Consider the following 23,063-nt stretch of genomic DNA (forward strand, 5'->3'; position numbering starts at 1 on the left):
TATGGTGTATGTTATGTAGTGATGTCACTATTCTGTATAGTACAGTGTATGTTATGTAGGGACACCACTATGCTGTATACTATAGTGTAGATATGTAGTGATGTGACTATGGTGTATAGTGTAGTGTAGTTATGTAGTGATGTGACTATGGTGCATAGTGTAGTGTAGTTATGTAGTGATGTGACTATGGTGTATAGTGTAGTGTAGTTATGTAGTGACGTGATTATGGTGCATAGTGTAGTGTAGTTATGTAGTGATATGACTATGGTGTATAGTGTAGTTATGTAGTGATGTGACTATGGTGCATAGTGTAGTGTAGTTATGTAGTGATGTGACTATGATGTATAGTGTAGTGTAGTTATGTAGTGATGTGACTATGGTGCATAGTGTAGTGTAGTTATGTAGTGATGTGACTATGGTGCATAGTGTAGTGTAGTTATGTAGTGATGTGACTATGGTGTATAGTGTAGTGTAGTTATGTAGTGATGTGACTATGGTGCATAGTGTAGTGTAGTTATGTAGTGATATGACTATGGTGTATAGTGTAGTTATGTAGTGATATGACTATGGTGTATAGTGTAGTTATGTAGTGATATGACTATGGTGTATAGTGTAGTTATGTAGTGATGTGACTATGGTGCATAGTGTAGTGTAGTTATGTAGTGATGTGACTATGGTGCATAGTGTAGTGTAGTTATGTAGTGATGTGACTATGGTGTATAGTGTAGTTATGTAGTGATATGACTATGGTGTATAGTGTAGTTATGTAGTGATGTGACTATGGTGTATAGTGTAGTTATGTAGTGATATGACTATGGTGTATAGTGTAGTTATGTAGTGATGTGACTATGGTGTATAGTGTAGTGTAGTTATGTAGTGACGTGACTATGGTGTATAGTGTAGTGTAGTTATGTAGTGATGTGACTATGGTGTATAGTGTAGTTATGTAGTGATATGACTATGGTGTATAGTGTAGTTATGTAGTGATATGACTATGATGTAAAGAGTAATCTAGTTATCTAGTGACGTGACTATGGTGTAGTGTCTAGTGTAGTTATGTAGTGATTTCACTATGTTGTATACAGGATCGCCTCCAGGTTCCAATAGGCCTCTGGGTGACAGAGCCTCAGTAGGCCCCTTTGCAGTGAACTCACGTGGCAGCATTCAAAGTTCAGAAACTAAAACAGTCTCCTGTTCCTTAAAATATTCCCTAGTTTATCACACCAAACAGACCCCCTCATAGTTATTTTATATAAGCCCCGTCAGTTATTTTATATAAGCCCTCTCACACCCTATGGATTCATTAGATACAGCCCCCCCTTAGCCCTATGGATTCCTTATGTACAGCCTTATGTGTCCCTCCCCCAGCAGCTGTATAGTATATTGTGTGACTATGGTGCAATGTTATCTAGTAGTGTATAGTGTGGTGTAGTTATGTAGTGACGTGCCTATGGTGTAGTGTATAGCATAGTATAGTGTATGTTATCTAATGACGTGACTATGCTGTAGTGTATAGTATAGTGTAGTTATGTAGTGATGTCACTATGCTGTAATGTATAGTATAGCGTAGTTATGTAGCGACGTGACTATGCTGTAGTGTATAGTATAGTGTAGTTATGTAGTGACGTGACTATGCTGTAATGTATAGTATAGCGTAGTTATGTAGCGACGTGACTATGCTGTAGTGTATAGTGTAGTTATGTAGTGATGTCACTATGCTGTAATGTATAGTATAGTTATGTAGTGACGTGACTATGCTGTAGTGTATAATATAGTGTAGTTATGTAGTGACTTGACTATGCTGTAGTGTATAGTGTAGTTATGTAGTGATGTCACTATGCTGTAATGTATAGTATAGTATAGCGTAGTTATGTAGTGACTTGACTATGCTGTAGTGTATAGTGTAGTTATGTAGTGATGTCACTATGCTGTAATGTATAGTATAGTATAGCGTAGTTATGTAGCGACGTGACTATGTTGTAGCTTATAGTATAGCGTAGTTATGTAGCTACGTGACTATGCTGTAGTGTATAGTTTAGTATAGTGTAGTTATGTAGTGATGTGATTATGCTGTAGTGTATAGCATATGTTATCTAGTGATGTCACTATGCTGTAGTGTTGTGTATAGTGTGGTGTAGTCGTGTATAGCATAGTATAGTGTATGTTATCTAGTGATGTCACTATGCTATAGTGTGGTGTATAGTGTTGTGTATAGTGTGGTGTAGTCGTGTATAGCATAGTATAGTGTATGTTATCTAGTGATGTCACTATGCTATAGTGTTGTGTATAGTCGTGTATAGCATAGTATAGTGTATGTTATCTAGTGATGTCACTATGCTGTAGTGCATAGTATAGTGTATGTTATCTAGTGATGTCACTATGCTGTAGTGTAGTGATTACACAGCAGAATCATTGCTCAATGAGAAGGCATGTCAAAATTTAGTGTAAAAAAAACGTTTCTTTTAAAAAAGATTTTTTTAATTCTCATAAAACTTTACAAACCTTTACATGGTGAATTAGATACAAATCCTACCGACAGAAAGTGCTAAATCTGCTTTGTGAACATAGACTTAAAGGTTTTGTCCATGAATAGAAACATGGATAATTACTTGCAAAAACAGCCTCACACTTGCCCAATCCACTTTAATGTCATATCAGACCCAACCCATGGGCAGTTATGGAACTATTTTATTATTTTAAGATAACTACTATGAAGTTCAATGAACCAAAAAAAGTCTATATAGAAATGATTTTAGTGTAAACCTTTTAATCCCGTTTGTATAGTAAAAGCACCAGTACCCCATAGAGAAGTCCAGGTTCAGTACAGCGCAGCACAATGTATCTGCTTCTCTCTGGGCTTTTGTGTCCTGGAATTCCTTACATTTTTCACAGGAAGAAACACTGATTAATGACAAAACACTATCAATGGCCAAAGTAGAGACACAGCACAGACCCAGAGCAATGCCAGGGCAAGACCCCCCTATCCATTCACCATACTGAGGGGCTCTGTGCAGAGGTGACTGCCCCCATCTATCACAGGGGGAGAGAATAAACAGATGAGACAATAGCAAGGTCTCCATGACAGTGACCCTTCCCAGCCGCAGCCAGGGCTGAGTATCTGGAGGTATGAGAGGATCATCCCATAGTGTAACACTAAGTGCAGACACAGTATCCATCTCCATGGGAAGGGCTGCGATATTATGTAACTACATGTCCCAGCATGCCCTGCTGCCAGGGTGTGGTCTCCACAGGTAACAGCGGTAAGTGTCTACCAGTCACTTACCATTAGTAGTAACATTATGGAGATGCCTCCTCCTCCTCCTCCTCCTCCTGCAGGGGTCCGCTTCATTCCCAGCTCTTCACAAAGTGACACAAAGTGACGAGAATATGGCAGTCAGTGCAGAAGTCCGGGCGCAGGCAGAGAGAGGAGCCCGGCACACAGGAAAATGGAGCCCTGACTGTGAGGGAGGAAAGGTGTAGAGACCGGGGAGGGGGCGGCCAGAGGAGGAGGAGGGACCCGGAGCGGCCTCTCCTGTCCCCTGTGTGCACCAGGTAAATATTCCCGCCCCGCAGACATGTCGTAGCCATAGGTGTGACAGAAACCCAGCACTTTCTATGCACCAGGGATCTCAGTGACTACATTGTTACTGCCTCCATATCCCATATTATTCATCACTCCCTGTACTGGTTGTAAGGCTGATAATAACACAATGAGGAAGAAGATACATACACATGTTACATACAAATGTAGTATTGGTGAGTTTTCTCAGTTTAAAACATAACTTTTATTCCAATACTCTAAAATTATGCTCCACAAACACTTCAATTACTTGAATTTGTTGAATATCACAACAATAAGATGTAATGTAACACACTTTGACATGATCACATTACCTGTTGGGGTGCTGCCACACATGGTGCTTTGAACCCGTTTTTGGTCCGTTTCTAAGCAGTCCGTTAAAAAAACGCATGCGTTAAAAAATGCACGCGTTTTTGAAAAACGCATCCGTTTTTTACAGGTGTGACCAATTATCTCAACTAACACTGGTCAAAAAAGGATGCGTTTTTTTTAACGGACTGCTTAAAAACAGACCAAAAACGGGTTCAAAACGCCATGTGTGGCATCATCCTTACCATATGATTCTGCTTTCTAATAGATCCAAAGCGCACCGGGGTAACCCACGGCGCTAGCGCACAGGGGGCGGTCCTCGGCCCGAACGCATATGCGCTTACAGAGAAACGCATGCGATCGGCTTATCAATCGCATGCGTTTCCCTGGAAACACATGTGCGTTCGGGCTGAGGACCTCCCCCTGTGCGCTAGCGTCAAGTTATGACGGACACCTAGCGGTACGTGTGACCGCGGCTTATGCGTTTGTATGCAAACGCATGCAATCGGCAATCAGTGCCTCACATTTACACAATACAAGACACCGGGCTCTGATCGCATGCGTTTGCATTGAAATGCATATGCGATCGCCGCGGCCTGTCCCAGTGCAATTTGAATCCGTTACAAAACGGAATTAAAACGCTAACGTGTGGCATCACCCTAAGGTTGCTGCCACACATCGCATTCTTGGACCATTTTTAAACGGATGCGGTTTTGTTAGCTTAAAATGCGTTTGGCTGGTTTTAATCTGTTTCACAGCTGCCGACATTTCTAGAGATGAAGATAAACAGGTTCAAACACCCAAACGCATGGTAAACATTCAAAAACGCATGTGTTTTTAACCCCTTAAGGACACAGCCTTTTTGTAGCTTAAAGCTCAGCCCAATTTTTTGGATTCTGACCTGCGTCTCTTTATATGGTTATAACTTTTGAACACTGTTACTTATCAAAACGATTCTGAGATTGTTTTTTCCCCACATGTTGTACTTAATTTTAGTGGTAAATGTTGGCTGATAAGTTTTGCGTTTATTTACAAAAAAAAAAGAAAAAATGATGAATTTTTTGAAAAATTAGCATTTTCGAAATTCAAAATCATTGCGTTTTCAGGCAGATTTACCACCTAAATAAATTGCTGAATAACATTTCCCATATGTCTTCTTTACATTTTCATAATTTTTGAAGTGTCTTGATAATTTATTTTGATGTCACGCGGCTTACAAATCGAATATCGATTTTCCGTATTTTCAGAATTGACGATTTTGGGGATAAATACAGTTTTGAATGAAATATTACCTATTTGGCATCAAAACCCCCTGCATAACCAACCCATTTTCAAATCTGCACCCCTCACGCTATCAGAAACAGCTTTTAGGAAGATTGTTAACCCCTTGAGATCTTCATAGTAATGGAATCAAAATGGAGGTGAAATTTAGAATGATCAAATTGTTCCCTTATACGTTTATTTAGCCCTAAATTTACACATTTCCAAAAGATAAAAATAGAAAACCCACCATACAATTTGTTCTGCAATTTTTCCCAAATACAGAGACCCCCAACATGTGGCCGTTACTTGTTTTGTGGGCGCACGGTGAGGCGCAGAAGGGAAGAAGCGCCCTGCAGCTGCCATGATTTTAGTTTTCGCTTTTTCGTTATTGGGGCCATGTGATGGCATTTTTTTTGTGGGATTAGATGCTTTTTCCAGTGTTACCATTTTGGGGTTGGTATCCCCTATTGTTGAAAATTTAGGAACTCGTTTTTGAGGGCAGGAGTAGAAAAGCATGAATTCTGTACTGGATTTTTTACTTGTTTTTTTTCGTGTTCACTGTTTAGCCTAATAATCATGTTATCTTTATTCTATGGGTCGATACAATTACAGGGATACCAGACTTGAATATATTTTCTTACATTTTACTAAATTTGTCAAATAAAACCATAATAAGGGGAAAAATCTATCATTTTTGCATTGCCGTATTCCAAGTCGCATAACTTTTTTACTTTTTTGGCTACGGAGCTGGTTGATGGCTTGTTTTTTGTTGGACATGTTGTGCTTTGCACCAGTATCATTCTGGAGTACATATGTTCTTTTGATTACTTTTTATTGCATTTTTTGTAAGATTGAATAGGTAAAAATGATAATTTTTGGTGGGTTTTCAACAGTTTTTTTTACGGCGTTCATCGTATGGGTTCAATAATGAGTTACTTTTATTCTATTGGTTGCTACGGACACGGTGATACTATATATGTGGGGTTTGTGTTATGAATTAGAATTTTTTGGGGGTTATATTTATCTTTATATGTTATGGGGCTTATGGGCATTTTTATTGATTTATTTATTTTTTATTGAATAACATTTTTTTTTTACTTTTTCACTTTTTTCACCATAGGACATGAACAAGCAATCATCTGATTGCTTGTTCATGATAATACTCTGCAATACTGATGTATTTGCAGGGTATTAGCAGTGCCAGCCTATGCACATGCATAGGCTGGCACTGTGCCAGTAAGATGACATCATAGAGGCCATCTTACTGGCAGTTCTTGCAGGCATCTCTGCGGTCCCGAGATGCCATAGCAGCGATCCCCCAGAGATGCCATAGCAGCGATCGGCGCCCCCCGAAAACGGTTCGGGGGGGGGGGGGGTTGGCGATCGTGGGGGAAAGACCCCCCAGAGGCATGTTAGATGCCGTGGGCGGCTTTTAACAGTTTACACACCCGCGATCAGAGCCCACTCTGATCGCGGGTGTTACACAGGGGTGCCGGCTTTATGTTACAACCGGCACCCCGTGTTTGCCAATGCCGGTTCGGCTGCGATCCAGAACTGAGCCGGCATCATCTCACTGCGCTCAGTGACGGATATATCCGCCGTTGAGCGGGTAGGGGTTATACAGACTGAAAATGCATGGTTTAAAGCGGTTTCTTAACACGAGGTGTGGCAGCACCCTTAGCATGGTCTTGTTGCTGACAGGAAGATTAACAGAGGACTTCAATCAACCAATGTTACTATACAATATGGAACGTTCTTACCATTGCTGTAGGTGATTATGCAGGATATATAGAACTCACATCGTTTCCAGTCCGAAGCTAAGCCCGACACTTCTCTGAAAAGGATTCCCTCCCGATGTCTGTAGAAGCCATTCTGTACTGTGAGTTCAGGCTTTCAAAGTGTTACAGGTTAGTGGAGGAGTTATAGCTTTAAATAGGCCGATATGGCACCAAATTAGTGCTCCATGGCAGACAATAGCAGTGGTAGTCACAGCTCCAAACGAGGATAGAGCACCCCACTGTTCCCATGTCCCAATAGTAGGATAATTGTTTTGCCCCACAGACACTTATTGTTCTGTGGGATACCTCAGTGAAGCCCCTCATGATTGTCTATGAAGTAAATAGGATAGAATCCGTAGGCGAGGATAGAGCACATAATATGTTGACTGAACCATTACAAGGAATGAGACTGCCCTTGTAATATTAACCGACTCAGTAATTGAAGTGTTTGTGGAGCATAATTTTAGAATTTTTAGAGTTTTGGAATAAAAGTTGTGTTTTAAAATGAGAAAACTCACCAGTGTTGCAGCTGTTTTGACTATGGAAATGAGTTTCCAGATCTTGGACTAAGGTGTGGAGGTAACTTGGATATTCTTGCTTGGCTTTCAAGAAGGTACATACTTATGTACATAAAAAAGAGAGATGAGACAATAAGAAATGAGAGATGATGTGATCCATGAGATAGATATAACACACAATGACACTCTACTTCAGAGCTATAAAACACACAGTCCCCTGCTATAAAGATCTTATCTTTCCTGTAGCTTGTAGATTTAGACTCCTCACGCCTGCTAGCAGGAAGTGTCTGTGTGTGAGCTCATCTTGGAATACAGGGGGAAGGGGCTGGAGTGCAGCAAGACTGCAGCAAGCTGAAAGATTTTCATGAGAAAAATCTGCCATGCCTGACCCGGTCGGCTCCAGGGGCTACCAAAATCATGTACACCAGAGCTGATAGAGACAGGTTGGAAATATATCTGTGTAATGCTGTATTTTTGTTAATAACAGTGAATGTGTCATTTTGTTATCCTGAATATATTTATTGTCTTCATGGGAATACTAAATAAATAATATTTTTAATGATATTGAAAGTAAAATAGTACATGAATACATGAATGTTACAATAAGTATAGTAATAAAACATGAATAATGATGCTAAAATATACATATATAATAATAATAAATGTCAATAATAGTAATCCGAGAAACAGGTATCATCTGTATATCATAGCTGACACCGCGCTGTAGCACCCGCACTCACAGCCATCTCTCAAGCATTCCATCTCTCAAGGATTCCCTCCATTGATCGGACCTCCCGTGCTGCTTACCGGGGGATCCAATCCTCTTTAGGGGAGCCACGAGGTCTGCCAAGGGCCCCAGGCTGCCTGGTGCCTTTAGCAGCTAAGACCCCTTTCTGGTCTGACTGCATATTGTCTGCATATACGTTTACATGCTCAGACAGTTTGCACAGCATTACAATACATTAATATTGCAGTACAGTGTCTTAGACTTGAACCAGCGATCATAGCATCACGTATTCAAGTCCAAGTTTTAATAAAGTAAAAGAAGTTTAAAAACATTGAAAAACATTTAAAATAATATAAAGTTAAAAGTCCCACAAATGACACATTCCAATTGTTAGTTGTGTATCGCCGCATTCGTAACAATCTGCATAATAAAACAGAACATATTAGACCTGCAAGAAACTTTCAGAAAAAGATGATTTTTCATCAATACTTTAAAAAAATGCTCTAGAGTTATCAAAGAATATTACATGCCCCCAAAAAAAGACTGCTAAAAAGAACAACTCTTCTCGCAAAAAATAAGCCATTAACCAGACTTGTCAACTGAAAAATAAAAAGCGTATGCCTCTGAAAAGATGGTCATGTTAAAATGAACAAGATTTTCACCAAATTAGTTTTTATTCTGTAAACTTTGAATAAATAAAGAAAGCTATATAAATCAGGTATTGATGACTCATAGAATAAAAATAACATCTTTATGGTACTATGAACGGCCAAACAAATCTATAAAATTAATGATTTTTTTTTCTTCCACCGAGAAAGAGTTAATAAAGTCTCATCAACTGGCTATAGATGCCCCAACCGGAAAAGTGCATCTCATTTGGCAATAAATAAGCCCCCATATGTCCACACACACACAAAAAAAAAAATATATATATATATAGCCTTTACAATGTGATAATACAAATCTTCTCTGGATGGTACTCCTTCCTTTCTATGCCCGGTCGTGTCCCCATGCAGCAGTTAACCATAAATGGGATACCAGTAAACTCAGGAGAAGACTCAATCAAACTTTGTTGAGCTTTATGTCATTTATTCCGTAGTGAATGTTTACTCACATCTCCATATTGTTTTAATCCCTATAAAAACCAATATTCACCGACATTTTTTAAATAATCCTAATAATACGGACTTCCACCATGGAATATTGTGGAAGTTGGTATTATTAAAATGTTGGTCAATATTGGTGAATATGGAATATATTCTTATACACATAAATAAACATTTTATATCAGCGTTGAGTCTGAAGATTAGAGATACTGAGCTACTGAGGAAGAAGTGTGACACTCCGAAATGCATATAGCCAAGAACTCAGAAAACCCTTCTACATAAGAAAATATTGGCCGATTTATCTAGATACTTACCATTGGAGAAGGTGGAATAGCTCCCGGACCATAGCCAGGATCACTCTGTGGCACGTGCCTTTATTACATATAGTAATTATCTTCAATGTTGCGCTACCTCTCTGTGACCTATGGCGCGCCTGGAGTCTCCACACACATGCGCGGCTTACTGGCACAAGCCCAAGGCGGAATGCCGGCAGACGCCGAGGAACAAACTACAAATGATATGCACTAATTATGGCTTTCCCAGTCGATCTTGTTTACAAGTACTGTTATTGAATTACTTTTAATTGTTATACAATGAGGATTTATATAAGACTCTGGCTGGATTATTATGTTTATGGAAACAAATGTCTGGACGTGTTTACGGGACATATTGTGAACCTTGCGGCATATGCAGTGGCATTGTGCATTAAAACGGCAGAATTTCCTTTTCTGACGGACACATAGACAAAATCCGGTGTGAACATTGATATATATGTTAAAGGAAACTCACCACCACGGATCTACCTATTAAGGTAGATCCGGTGGTAGGTGCATCTTACATATATAAGGATAGCTCTTTTTACTCCACTCTATCTTTTATAATCTTTTAGTGGGGTAATATGCAAATTTTCTGAAGAAGCCTCACGGCGCAGCTACACCCTAGTAACCTCCTACCAAGATATCTTCAGCGCACAGCAACGAAGACCTGCGCACACTCGTACACAAAGCCGGAGTTCTGCGCATTTGCAGAACTCTGGCTTTGTGGACAAGTGTGTCCAGTTGTACAGTTGCTAGTGGTCAGCGGATTTAGCATCCTGTATCCTTGTGGTCAGTAGTAGATATTCTTAATATCATAGTAGATACAGTAGTGGATAAGGATGAAAAAAGACATAGGGGGGGTCCATCAAGTGCAATGCCTGTTGATGCTTTGGAAGGCAACGCTTGTTGTCAATGTTTGTTCAGCATCCACATATCTGGTTGTCTGTTGCACACAGAATATACCGGTGATCCTGATACTCCAGCGTTCATTGGCAGATATTACATTTCAGTTCCTGACACTCAATGGCAGACTTGGTTTACATGTCTGCTTGCTGGTGGATAAGGCATTTTTGTCCATGGTCGTTAATGGTGATTCAATATCAGTCCATAATGGTGAGTGCTTAGAGCATAGTAATAGATTCCCTATTTTTAGTCGTTGCAGCCACTAATCTGTGAATCGTAGGTGCAGTCTCTTGCTGTCATACAGGTAGTGAAAGGGGCACACTGGGGAAGGGGCTGTGTAGTAGACATATCCCATCTATACCGTTGTATGCTTTGAAACATTCTGTCAAAAGTTTACATCTGTCATAGGTATTTGCCAAGAATCCTAACCATATACTATATACTTACAAGGGAAGACAAAACAGAATGTGAACAAAGCCTTAGATACTTTTTACCGCTGATATTGGTAATATCTACATATGTGAGCAATACAAGCATAATTATGTTTTATATTTATGTCGGTTCATGTGGTATACAAACTTCAGAATTTGTCTCCATAAAACCTCTTTTTACTTCTTAAATTAAACAAGAGGGATGATGGTGAGTTATGGACTTATCCCCCTTGCAGACAAAGAAGAATAGATTGCTTATTTGTTTAAAATTTTGCTCACCATTATATCTGACCTGTCAGCATTTTATTTTCTGAACAAGTTTCAAGCTGTGTGAACCTCCCCTTTACTGTCTGGTACACATTGTGATGTCAGAGGTGCTGAGAAATGCCTTCCATCTGAATCATCCCCTCATGATCATCCCTTTATGTGACCAGACAGATAAAGAAAGAATCATATTTACCTTAATTTTGTCTTCTGCATTTTAAATGATGAACCTTAAGTGTATACAAGTTCTTTATGATGTGACATTCTTTTCTAGATGCAGCTAAATAACCTCTGTTCATCTGTGTGTTACAAATACAATCTGAAAATGATAAATGGATTAGGTTTGCTACAAAACTATCTGATACAATAATATAATCAATTATTAACCCCTTCCTGACGCACACCGTAATAGTACGCCGCACGTCGGCTGCGAGTGCTTGGAGAGGGCTTACGGGCTGGCAAACACTTATCAGTAACCCCGCCAGCACCAATTGCAGGTGTTATCCCGCCCATCGGCAGCAAATCTGCTGGTGGCTTGAAAAAGATGGCAATATATGGTAGGATCAATCAAACAACCTAGGGTTAATGTACCCTAGGGGGTCTGAAAAATAATAAAAATATAAATAAGTTTAGAAAAATGATATTAAAAAAACCTAAAAATTCAAATCACCCCCATATACCGCATATTCCGGCGTATAAGACGACCTGGTGTATAAGACGACCCCCCTACTTTCCTGTTTAAAATATAGAGTTTAAGATATATTCGCCGTATAAGACTACCCCTTTTGCAACGCATACAAAACACCGGTAAAAATTTTAAAAAAAACAGATTTGAATTTAACATGGTCCTTTTTTAATTTAGATTCTTATGACATGCAGGTATATAGCAGGAAAACTGTCGCTCATAAACATAAGGCATACAACAACAACATTACCATCATCCATTTTACTGTAAATGTTACCATACTGTACCTTAAATGTTTATTTTATTAAATATTCCATGCCATGTACTCAGAAGCGGGAAAAAAATTCCAAATGCAATGAAAATGGTGAAAAAACGCATTTTCTCCATTTTCTTGTGGGCTTGGATATTACGTCTTTCACTGAGCGCCCCAAATGACATGTCTACTTTATTCTTTGGGTCGGTACGATTAAGGGGATACCAAATTTGTATAGGTTTTATAATGTTTTTATACATTTACAAAAATGAAAACCTCCTGTACAAAAATTATTTTTTTGATTTTGCCAACTTATGGCGCTAATAACTTTTTTATACTTTATTGTACGGAGCTGTGGTGTCATTTTTTGTGAAATTTGATAATATTTTCAATGATATCATTTTTAGGACTGTACGACCTTTTGATCACTTCTTATATTTTTCAAAATGGCAAAAAAGTGCCATTTTCGACTTTGGGCGCTATTTTCCGTTACGGAGTTAAACGCATTGAAAAACCGTTATCATATTTTGATAGATCGGGCATTTTCGGACGCGTCGATACCTAATGTGTTTATGATTTTTACTGCTTATTTATATTTATGTCAGTTCTAGGGAAAGGGGGGTGATTTGAAATTTTAGGTTTTTTTATTATTTTTTTTTTTTAACTTTTTTTTATTTTTATTTATACTATTTTTCAGACTCCCTAGGGTACTTTAACCCTAGGTTGTCTGATCGATCCTACCATATACTGCCATACTACAGTATGGCAGTATATGGGGATTTTCCTCATTCATTACAATGTGCTATCAGCACATTGTAACGAAGGGGTTAAAACGAAATAGCCTCGAAAGTCTTCGGAAGCCCCGAGGCTACCATGGGGACGGATTGCCACCCCCGATGACGTCACGGGGAGCGGCGATCCCAGGTAAGATGGCGGCGCCCATGCGGCGCTATCTTTTTGAGGCTGCCGGCAGCTTTGCCGGCAGCCCACGCTGTGAAAACACCCTAGCACCGATCGTGGGTGTTACCAGTAAGCCTCTGCTGCAATTGGAGCAGATTTATCAAGCTCTCTGAAAGTCAGAATATTTCTAGTTGCCCATGGTAACCAATCACAGCTCCCCTTTAAAATATTCATGAGCACTGGTAAAATGAAAGATGAGCTGTGATTGGTTGCCATGGGCAACTAGAAATATTATGACTTGACTTGATAAATCTGCTCCAATGTGTTGTATGCACACTACCACGGCCCATTTTGGTAAGGACAATCGTGTGCCATATCAATTTAAATGCATTTGTACCCTAAAAGACCGGGTCATTTTTCGTTTTGTGTTTTCATTTTTCACTCCCCACCTTTAAACTGCAATCAGCGGCTACTGACATCATTGTTTGTGCTCCGGCGGGCCATTCGCACAGAACTGTAGCTTACCTGGAGCCGTTGCACTTAAAGAAAGAAGAGCTGCCCAGGTGTCGGAATAGTAAGTACTCAGTTTATTTTTTATATGTGCTTGCCATATTGGGGGCTGGCTGGCTAGATACTACATGGGGTTGGCTATATACTAAAGGAGACTGACAAAAGGCTATGATGTAATCTTTGCCAGGGTTCATCTGTGCGATAAATTCAAAAACTCAAGCTCTATTACGACCGTGTGCCGGACCCCATTGTGGATGGCGGAGGATATATTTGGGAAAATGTCATATTTCCCTCTGTTCAGATGTCATCCAGTTTTAACAAATATTAATCAGCAATGGCAATATAGGCAAGGACTAGCACAAAGAGAGGAAAGTTATATAGCAGATGCTAAAAAGGAGAGACTACTTTTGGAGAAGACCAGTAGGAAATTTACAGTCTTAAAGTTTTTTGTATACTGTATTTATGTCCGATCCCCATATATTCCAGTAAATAGTAAACCAATGGACACCAGTCTGGCACATGTTTACGATGTGGTCTGTGGGCACTTTGACAACTGTGTTATTCAAATATGGTGTGAACCCACCATCAGCCTCTTGAATTCAGTAATAAGTCAATGAAAGGGTCCTACCAAACCTGTTTTTGCTTTGAGTCTTCCCCATTAACAGTGGTTTACTATTACTGTACTACTCCCAAGTTTTTATATCCTATACAGTTTGTCTGTAGATGTGATCAGCATTGTCATTAGCTTTAATGGAGCGGAATAATACAAAGGGGAATTAAACTAGACCTTTGTTCTGCAGTATAAAGATAAAGTCTGGCCAGCACATGGATTATAGATGTGCTGCTCTAACCTGCAGGTACAGTAATCACAGGTGTGGCTCTGACTCACCGAGTCCCCATAGCAACCAGGCTGTTTTCTTTTGTATTCGCTGGTTTATAGCTGGGGGGGGCAAAAGAAAACTACAGAACAGGCTGCGGTACAGTATAATCAGTTTTATAAATATATTTTTTCGTCAGAGTTACAAACTTTTGTTCAGGGTTTGTTGTTTGTTGCTATGGTTTCTGAATAAATGTGTTGGAATTTATGTTGTACGTTTTAGTTCCTTGGTTGTAGTTTTGTTCAAATGTTAAAAATATAGCATTTACCTGGGAAACTGAACCTGATCAGGTCCATAGGAAAGTGAAAGACCAAGATGATTAAATCAACCATCTTCACAAAACTGAAGCCATCCTTTATGGGGCTCTGTAACACTTGTTGAAGAAGAAAAATAGGTGAGTCCGACTTCCAATCGTATCAGAAGATAATGATTAAAAGTCCACTTAATTAAGAAAAATAAAAGATTAAAAACATTAATAGACGTCCATTATATGTGTCGAAGTCTAGCGTGCTTGGATTGTTTGCTGGCTCCCCAACCCAGATTCTCATACAGTTTTTCATTATGGAGGTGACCTGAACTGAAAAATTTTTTTTTTCTCTAAAACTTATTACTCTCTTGTCCTAATCATTCCTAAACAATCAATATCATTATTTTCAACTCAGATGGGTGGCTGGCTTTATGGCTTTATCCTCCAGTCCAGGACCTCATATCTGACATGATGCAATGGTCTTAAAAAATCTCCCTTTAAATATGTTAGAAAATTGCATAACATAAAACGCTTTATTTATTGAGTCAGGGAAACTCCAACCTAAATAATTCATTTTCGGCACTGGATAACTGAAAACTAACACCAGACGTTTGGGTTCGAGTACAACATGTGACTCGCCCCCTGCTGTTAATGCTGCAAATGGGGTTAAATAGAGATGAGCGAGCACTAAAATGCTCTAGTGCTCATTACTCGGGTCGAACTTTTCCCGATGCTCGAGTGCTTGTATCGAATAATGAACCCCAATGAAGTCAATAGGAGACTCGAGCATTTTTCACTGTAGAACACATTGAACGAAAACTAAAGAAGAACACATTGCAGATGTTTGCAGATGTTTTCACTGAAAGAACACATTGAAAGAACACAGGGAAGAACACATTGCAGATGTTCCGTACATCTGCAAACTTATCGGAAGACACGAGCGCCAAACGGTGTTCTTCACAATAGTATATGAAGAACATTATGTGTGAAGAACACATTGCAGATGTTTCCATACATCTTTAATGGGTTCTTCACACATATTGTTCTTCACATACTATTGTAAAGAACACCGTTCTGCACGCGTGTCTTCCGATAAGTTAGCAGATGTACGGAACATCTGCAATGTGTTCTTCATTGTGTTATTTCAATGTGTTCCTCACGTCAATGATCCTGTGTTCACTGTGTTCACTGTTTTCATTGTATTCTTCACTGTTCTTCACTGTGTTTCGTTAACTTAATGCTCGTTATCGAGCCAGCGAGATACTTGTTAACTCGAACGAGCATCAAGCTCAGATGAGTATACCCGCTCATCTCTAGTGTTAACTCTTTGCCACCACTGGCATTTGAATCTTGTCTGCGTACTGCCATTTTTCCAAAATTCCTCCCCCATACATCATGGCTTTGCCGGTGGAATTTAAAGAGATAACACTGTGATAAGTGCCAGCAGATTCCAGTGGTGGTGAGCTATTGGGTTTGGTACCCAAACAGAACTTTCAGGTTCGGATAAGAACTTTAACCCCTTCGTGTCTATGCCATTTTAGACCTTTAGGACCAGGCCTGATTTTAAAATTTTGCCCTGTGTCATTATAGGAGGTTATAACTTTTTGACACTTTAACATATCCAGGGGATTTTGAGATTGTTTTACCGTCACACATTGTACTTCAAAGTAATAGAAAAATTTTGATGATATATTTTGTGTTAAGTTATGAAAAAAACTTAAATTTGGCAAAAATTTCTAAAAATTCTTCATTTTCATAGTTCAAAATGTTCTGCTTTTCAGGCAGATAGTCATAGCACCCAAGTAACTTTATAACTAACATTTCACGAATGTCTGCTTAATATCGGCATAGGGTTTTATGCATCCCCTCTCTTTTCTAGGTTGTTAGGAGGTTCAGAATTTTGGGAGCAATTTTTCTCATTTTTATGAAAAACGCCAAAACCCTTATTTAGAGGCACCTGCTCAGCTTTAACTGACTTTGAGAGGCCTAAACAGCAGTAAACCCCCATAAATTATGCCATTTTAGAAAGTACACCCCTCAATGTGTAAAAAATCAACTTTAAGAAGTATGTTAACCCTTTAGATGCTTCACAGTGGTTAAAACAAAATGGAGGTCTAATTTACAAGCTGTCATTTTTTTAGACAATATATTCATTTTGGCCAAAAATTAAACCGTCACAAAGTATTAAATGACAAAAAACTCCACAAAGTTTGATACCCAATGTCTCCCGAGTATGAGGATGCCCCATATGTGGTGGTGACTGCTGTACGGGCGCACGGCCGGGCATAGAACGGAAGGAGGCGCCATTCAGAGCAGATCTGCAATGTCACATTTTACAGGCTATAAAATGTTTATTTTTTTTGTAATTTGGACATATGGGGTATTATTTTTTTGTGGATGAGATCCACTTTTCAGGTACATCATTTACAGGGGGGCTCAATAGCCAATAATCAGATTTTATTAACTCTTTCTTGGTGGTGGTTAAAAAAATAATTAATTCTTGTTTATGGTTTTTAGCATTTTTTTCCTCGGACGTTCACCGTACCATAAAAATAATGTGTTATTTTTATTCTATGGGTTATCACGATTACGGCGATACCCCATTTGTATGGCTTTTTTATGGTTAACTTGTTTTGCAGAATATAGAACTCATTTTGTGAGACATTTACTTGTTTTTGTATCGCCATGTAACAATGGGCAGAACATTTATATTTTTTTGTTTACAGCGCTGGTTTAGAGCTTATTTTTTGCGGGACAAGCTGTACGTTTTCTTGGTATCATGTTGGGGTACATTTTACTTTTTGATCACTTTTTATGCACTTTTTATGCGGTCAGATGTGAAAATGTAATAATTTTTTTGAGGTTTTTTGTGTTTTTTTTTTACGGCGTTCACCGTACGGGTTCAGTGACCATTTTATTTTATTGTACGGGTTGTTACGGACATTGTGATACCCAATATGTTGTGGGTTTTTTGGTGATTTTCACTTTTTTTATGTTTTATATGATTACTGCATGGGACGGGACTTAAGGGGACTTTTATTCTTTTTAAATAAGTTTTTTTTAGTTGCACCTTTTTTTTAAACTTTTTTTTACTGTTTTATTTTGTCCCAGGGTGGGACATGAACAAGTGATCATTTGATCACTTGTTCATTGTAATATGCTGCAATACTAATGTATTGCAGCATATTACATAGTCAGCCTATGCATTCTGCATAGGCTGACAGCTGCACTGTTAGATCGTGCACAGTGCACGATCCTAGCAGGCAGCTGCCACAGGCAGCCCAGGGGACCTGATCGTGCCTCTGGGTTGCCATGGCAACGATCGGCACCTCCGTGCCCTGCACAGAGGGTGCCGATCGTCGCGCCGATACACCATAGACGCCGCGGTCACTATGACCGCGGCGTCTATAGGGTTAAACAGTCGGGATCGCGATAGTCGCGATCCCGGCTGTTACTGCGGGATCCCAGCTACCGCGTACCGCTGGGATCCTGCGGCGATCGCAAGGGCTCAGCTTCTGAGCCCGGGCGATCGCCATGACGTGATTCTACGTCAAGGTGCGGGAACTACCCGCATCCTATGACGTAGAATCACGTCAGGGTGCGGGAAGGGGTTAATGAGTCAGCTGATCCCTACTTTCCAGACATATCTTTCTTGTTTACAAGCCATCTGTCTTTTTAGAGAAAATTCAGTTTTTATCTTTATACATATATGTTTTTTTTGGTTTTCCTCTTTCTAGAACTTCTTTCTGAAAGGAGTAAATAGGAGTATGTAAAGATGTGTTGCTGGTTGGTGCTGGCCGGCTTAGAAAGAAGAAAACAGGTGCACCAGCAAGCACAGCCACATTCCTGCTGCCCACATATGCTAATTTGCATAAATATACAAATAAAATTTTCCATAAAATGACAGAATAATTGATTAATTCCAATCCCCCTCCCCTCGCAAAGCTATACAGTTGGTGTACTATTACGGCTCAATAAAAATGGAAGCTGAATACAGGAAAGAGTTCTGTACTACTGCAGGCAACAATATTCTCGCTCCCTGTATGTATCCTTATGCAATACCACAGAAGTTACCTGTCTCACGTGTCCTGAGTAATAGTTTATCCAGTGAATAAAGTGTAGATTTGTACCATGTTAGCCATGGAGAACAGAAGAAGAGTGAAGAAATCAGGCGGTATCGCCTGATTTCTTCACTCTTCTTCCAGTGAATAAAGTGCATTTTTCATGTCATGTTAACAGCCCAATGTTAAATGTGGGAGTGTCAGTCAGTAACTAGGCAGCTATTTCACATGGAAGTGGGACAAGCAAATGCTCTTCGTATATCGGCTGGTATCCAAATCAATCTGAAATCATAAGTGTTCTGTCTACCGGGTCTGTTCTACAATAGCCGAAATAATATCAGTTTATGGCCAAAGTAACGACCTGTTATAAAGTTACAAAACTAGTAAAAAGATATTTTATACATAAAATATTTAATGTGACGAATTCTAAGGAACTGGAGGTTTTAAAGTATCTGCTTTTCTACAAGAAATAAATATATAAGGGGAGAGGCTCCCTTCCTGAACCTAAGTCCGTTATCCCTACACATGGTGCTTTTTGCAGAGTTTACAACATCTTTACATGCAGCTCAGCGGAGGCCATAGAACTCCATGGGGGGGGGGGGGATACAGCAGTACTGCTTCCCCCATGACCTCTGCTGTAGAAGACCGCGGTGATGGCACTCTGCAAATAAGGAAAGTAACAAAAACCGTGAGCATCGATTATAGGAAACAGCCAATCGCTGGCTGCTGCCGATGTTCACATCTGTATTCAGGAGGAGGGAATGAAGGTCAGACCAAAATATATCAGCATACAGCAGGATACGACCTAGCCAAATGTTGTAAGGGATCCTCCCTACATAGCCTTACAATGTATATAGCCTAAGTCATTTCTGTTTCAGTAGGACATGCATTTACCATAGAATAACTATTCATATATCTTTTCTATTCTACATTATGCCAGTTTATTTGTCATTTAACCTGTAAATATACAAATACATTGCCAAACAGACTTTACTTACACATTACTATAGACTATACACTTGTTAATAGTGGTTGTTTGTATAGGCTGATAGTCACACATCCCAATGAGTGATGGCAATATCAGATTATCTACCAACAAACCTGATGGACAAGGTGGCTTGTAACACAGTAATTCCTGCATATCCAGGATATATAACAGAGCAGCAGCACAATATGTAGGAAAATATTCTGTCAAAATGTTTTTTATGGAGAGTGTCAGTGTTTACTAAAACATACTTGTCCGGAGACATGACATGTCACCTCCAGGAAGGGATAGATCTTCTGATTTGTCAATTATTGACAGGTTTGTGATGAAGTCCGTGTAAATTGTGAACAATTCCATCCCATAGTAAATTTGGACAGACAGAATGTGAGAGGAGTGCAGAATAAGACTGTACATGGTTTGTGTATAGCCTGTAACCATGGAGATATATAGGACTCCATACATGATGACATAATGCAATAAGACATTTTTAACCAAGGCGAGGTAGTCTGCTTTCTTAAATACAGAGGGGGACATCCTCAACAGAGCCTCAAACATATTGCTAGTGGGAGTCAGATCCAACTACTGTCAATTGTGGATATACCATGAAAGTCTACGAAGGAAATATCCATTAAATAAACAAGGAAAAAATGTCACCATCTTCAAACACTGAACACTTTAGCTGTCCCTTCTGTTTAACATGAGGACAGGGAAAAGCAGCCAGCCTTACAGAAAGCTGATCCCGCCACGCCTATGTCTGACAGACAAAGCACTCCTTGCAAAGTGACTGAGCTGGTTTAGTTTGTTGTTCCAGCTCTCCTGCATCACCAGGGCTTTGTTTGTTTTTAAAAAACACACTCAAAAAAGATGGATTTTTGATGCAGTTATGTTTTTAAACTCGTAAAATGCACCAAGATGATTGGTTCCTGCTCTAAAAAAAATATTAGCTTTTTAAACACAAGGATTAAACCACATTAAACTGCATGTTCTTAATTCCCAAATGCATACCAATGTGGTTTAAGGTTTTCCCAGTTACCAGGCCATGTCTAGGGAACTAGGGACAGCTCTGCGTACAGAAAGGTAAACTTTGATTTAACTTATCTTTTTTTTTTGGAAAGTTTTACTCTTCTGCAATATGTACACTATTCTCTTTGGAGACATGTGGGAGATGGAAAATGGGCTTCTGATAACAGGTTCCCTTTAATAAAAAAAAAAGCTTTTATGTTTACTTCTTTTGGACAGAAATCAGTCCATGGTCATGTGATGTCACACAGGGGCACCCTTATAACACACAGCTCTGATTACTTTCTGAGATTCCAATGAGCCGTGCACATATGACATCACCTCACCACAAATAGTTTTTTGTACACTTTCAGTAAGCATAGAAGCAAACAGATATAGAAAACCATAAGTATTTGATAAAGAAAGCATATTGTAAAATTGTATATTAAGGAATTTGCCACAATTATGGAAATGGACATGAAATGGACAAAAGGGGCGTGGCTTCACAGAAAAAGTCTGTGCTGCAAAAATGTATTATTTTGGAGCATTAAACAAGATCAAGTAAATGATGGTGCAAAGTACCACTTGACAGTCTAAAACTACTTGGATTTTTCATCAAGCATTAGACACAGTGATAAATCTGGCATAGCAGAGACATTGTAGTATAACTCTGCACTCTCTAATGTGTGACACATTGATAAATCCCCCCCCCCCCCCCCCCACACACACACAAAATATATGATCCCAGAAAGCCATAAAACAAATCTTGCCATAAACCATTGTGTTGCACGTCCCATGTTAAAGGGGCAACAAAAAAGAGTTGGTGCATTGTGTAGGAGCAGTGCCGGTGGCGCCAGATTCATGAAGAACATGCACCACAATTCATAAATTTGTTGCACCCTTCACACCTCTCAGGCAAACTGTACCAAGTCCAGTTGGGCCAATATGTTTATCTTTCAAATAAACTTTTGAATATGTCATTGATTTTTGATATGATATAAAAACGACACATTACTTACCCGTGTTTGCAGTAAGTTTCATTCTGTGTGTTAAACTGTTTAGAAAGAAGAGAGATTTATAAGTTTCAATCGAAGACATTACTATTATTATTAATTTCATTAAAATGATTTTATATATTACCTGTGATATGCATCTAATCCAAAATCATCATTCTTTGTTAGGGTGGTCTTCAGTTTTAGCATCTCCAACTTAGCTACAGGATAGCGGATACGTTTTTTGTAAAACTAATACACACAAAGGGGGTTATTTACTCCAGTTTACAAGCACTGAAATAATCCCTAGCAAACCTCCTGGTCTTGCAACTATTTCCCTCTTGACACCACCTACACACCATAGCAGCATGGAGAGTTATCAAGGTCACGGGTGCAGGATAGAGTACACTGGAGCAGCCGCCTCACTAAAAATACCTCAGAGGCTTTTGATATATTCCTCAGGAACTTAATCATACACTGCTGCCCAAACGTCTGCATATGATAAATGTCCTCCTTCAGTTCCCCAGTCATTTAACGGTATTTTTGTATGGATATTTATTGTAAAAAGTTTTTGCCAAAAACAGACAAGCGTAGTGTTAACAGTCCTTCACTTTCTATTTTCTTTTTTGTCTTTCAGTCTCAGAACTGGCTGGGTTCAAGCCTGCCTGCACAGTCATGTAAGAATTATTAAAGTTTATTATTATTTTGCTGTCTGAGGCATACACAGCCATGTTGTGTTTCTCATTTCTCAATAGATGTTATTTCTAAATAACTTAAACCTAGGTTACACAGAATATCTTACATTCTGTACATTTGACATTCGAATCATGATTTTCCTTGCCCGAGGACACACAGAGAGAGCATCATGGATCACTTACATCACTAACATTTACGGGATGTTTAAGTGCTAAATTTATCGTGGAGAACAATGTTCTGGCAATGGCCGAATAAAAACTATAATTCTAATGCCATCAGGTAAGAATAAGAAAAAAACTATACACAATGCGACACATGTATATATACACCACTGCAATGATTTTCTTACATTCTACCTGTTTTTATAAAAGCTGAATGAGATATCTGAAGATTTGGAATTATTTAAAAGTGCTTTATTAATATATTCAGCAAAATACAAAAATATTGCATAACTTTTTAGTTCATATAAATGCACATCCATTTTGAAGTTTACAAGGTATTGTAACAGATAAATTTATCGTTTTGACATTTGCTTCTAAATACTAAAAATGGTTCTTTTTCAAAGTTCTTCAAAGTTAACAAAAATTTTGCTATACTTTTTTGTGATACTTTTAGCACTGATGGTCAAAAGTTTTATGGCCAGTGAGTGACAGCCGTGAAG

General features: G+C 39.0%; 1 protein-coding gene and 1 long non-coding RNA gene across 5 annotated transcripts in view; one reads left to right on the forward strand and one right to left on the reverse strand.

Annotated features, from left to right (window-relative positions):
* The window catches only part of DSG2 (desmoglein 2), a 32,743-nt gene extending 29,238 nt beyond the window's left edge, over positions 1–3,505 (reverse strand). Inside the window, exon 1 of the mRNA XM_072152024.1 lies at positions 3,284–3,505. Within this exon, the coding sequence (XP_072008125.1) occupies positions 3,284–3,349 (66 nt within the window). The 5' untranslated portion in view covers positions 3,350–3,505. The remainder of the gene's footprint in view (positions 1–3,283) is intronic.
* LOC140132797 (uncharacterized) overlaps positions 3,192–23,063 on the forward strand; it is a 54,150-nt gene continuing 34,278 nt past the window's right edge. The window contains exons 1-3 of one of the 4 annotated variants that reach the window (XR_011855716.1): positions 3,292–3,552; positions 22,344–22,383; positions 22,490–22,681. This is a non-coding gene — a long non-coding RNA (uncharacterized lncRNA). Of the gene's footprint in view, positions 3,261–3,291; positions 3,553–14,490; positions 14,522–22,343; positions 22,384–22,489; positions 22,682–23,063 lie in introns of those variants that run through there. The other 3 variants (XR_011855715.1, XR_011855714.1, XR_011855713.1) reach the window with 3 other exon arrangements.

Source organism: Engystomops pustulosus, chromosome 5, assembly GCF_040894005.1.
Source record: "Engystomops pustulosus chromosome 5, aEngPut4.maternal, whole genome shotgun sequence".
In the NCBI taxonomy this organism is placed as follows: domain Eukaryota; kingdom Metazoa; phylum Chordata; class Amphibia; order Anura; family Leptodactylidae; genus Engystomops; species Engystomops pustulosus.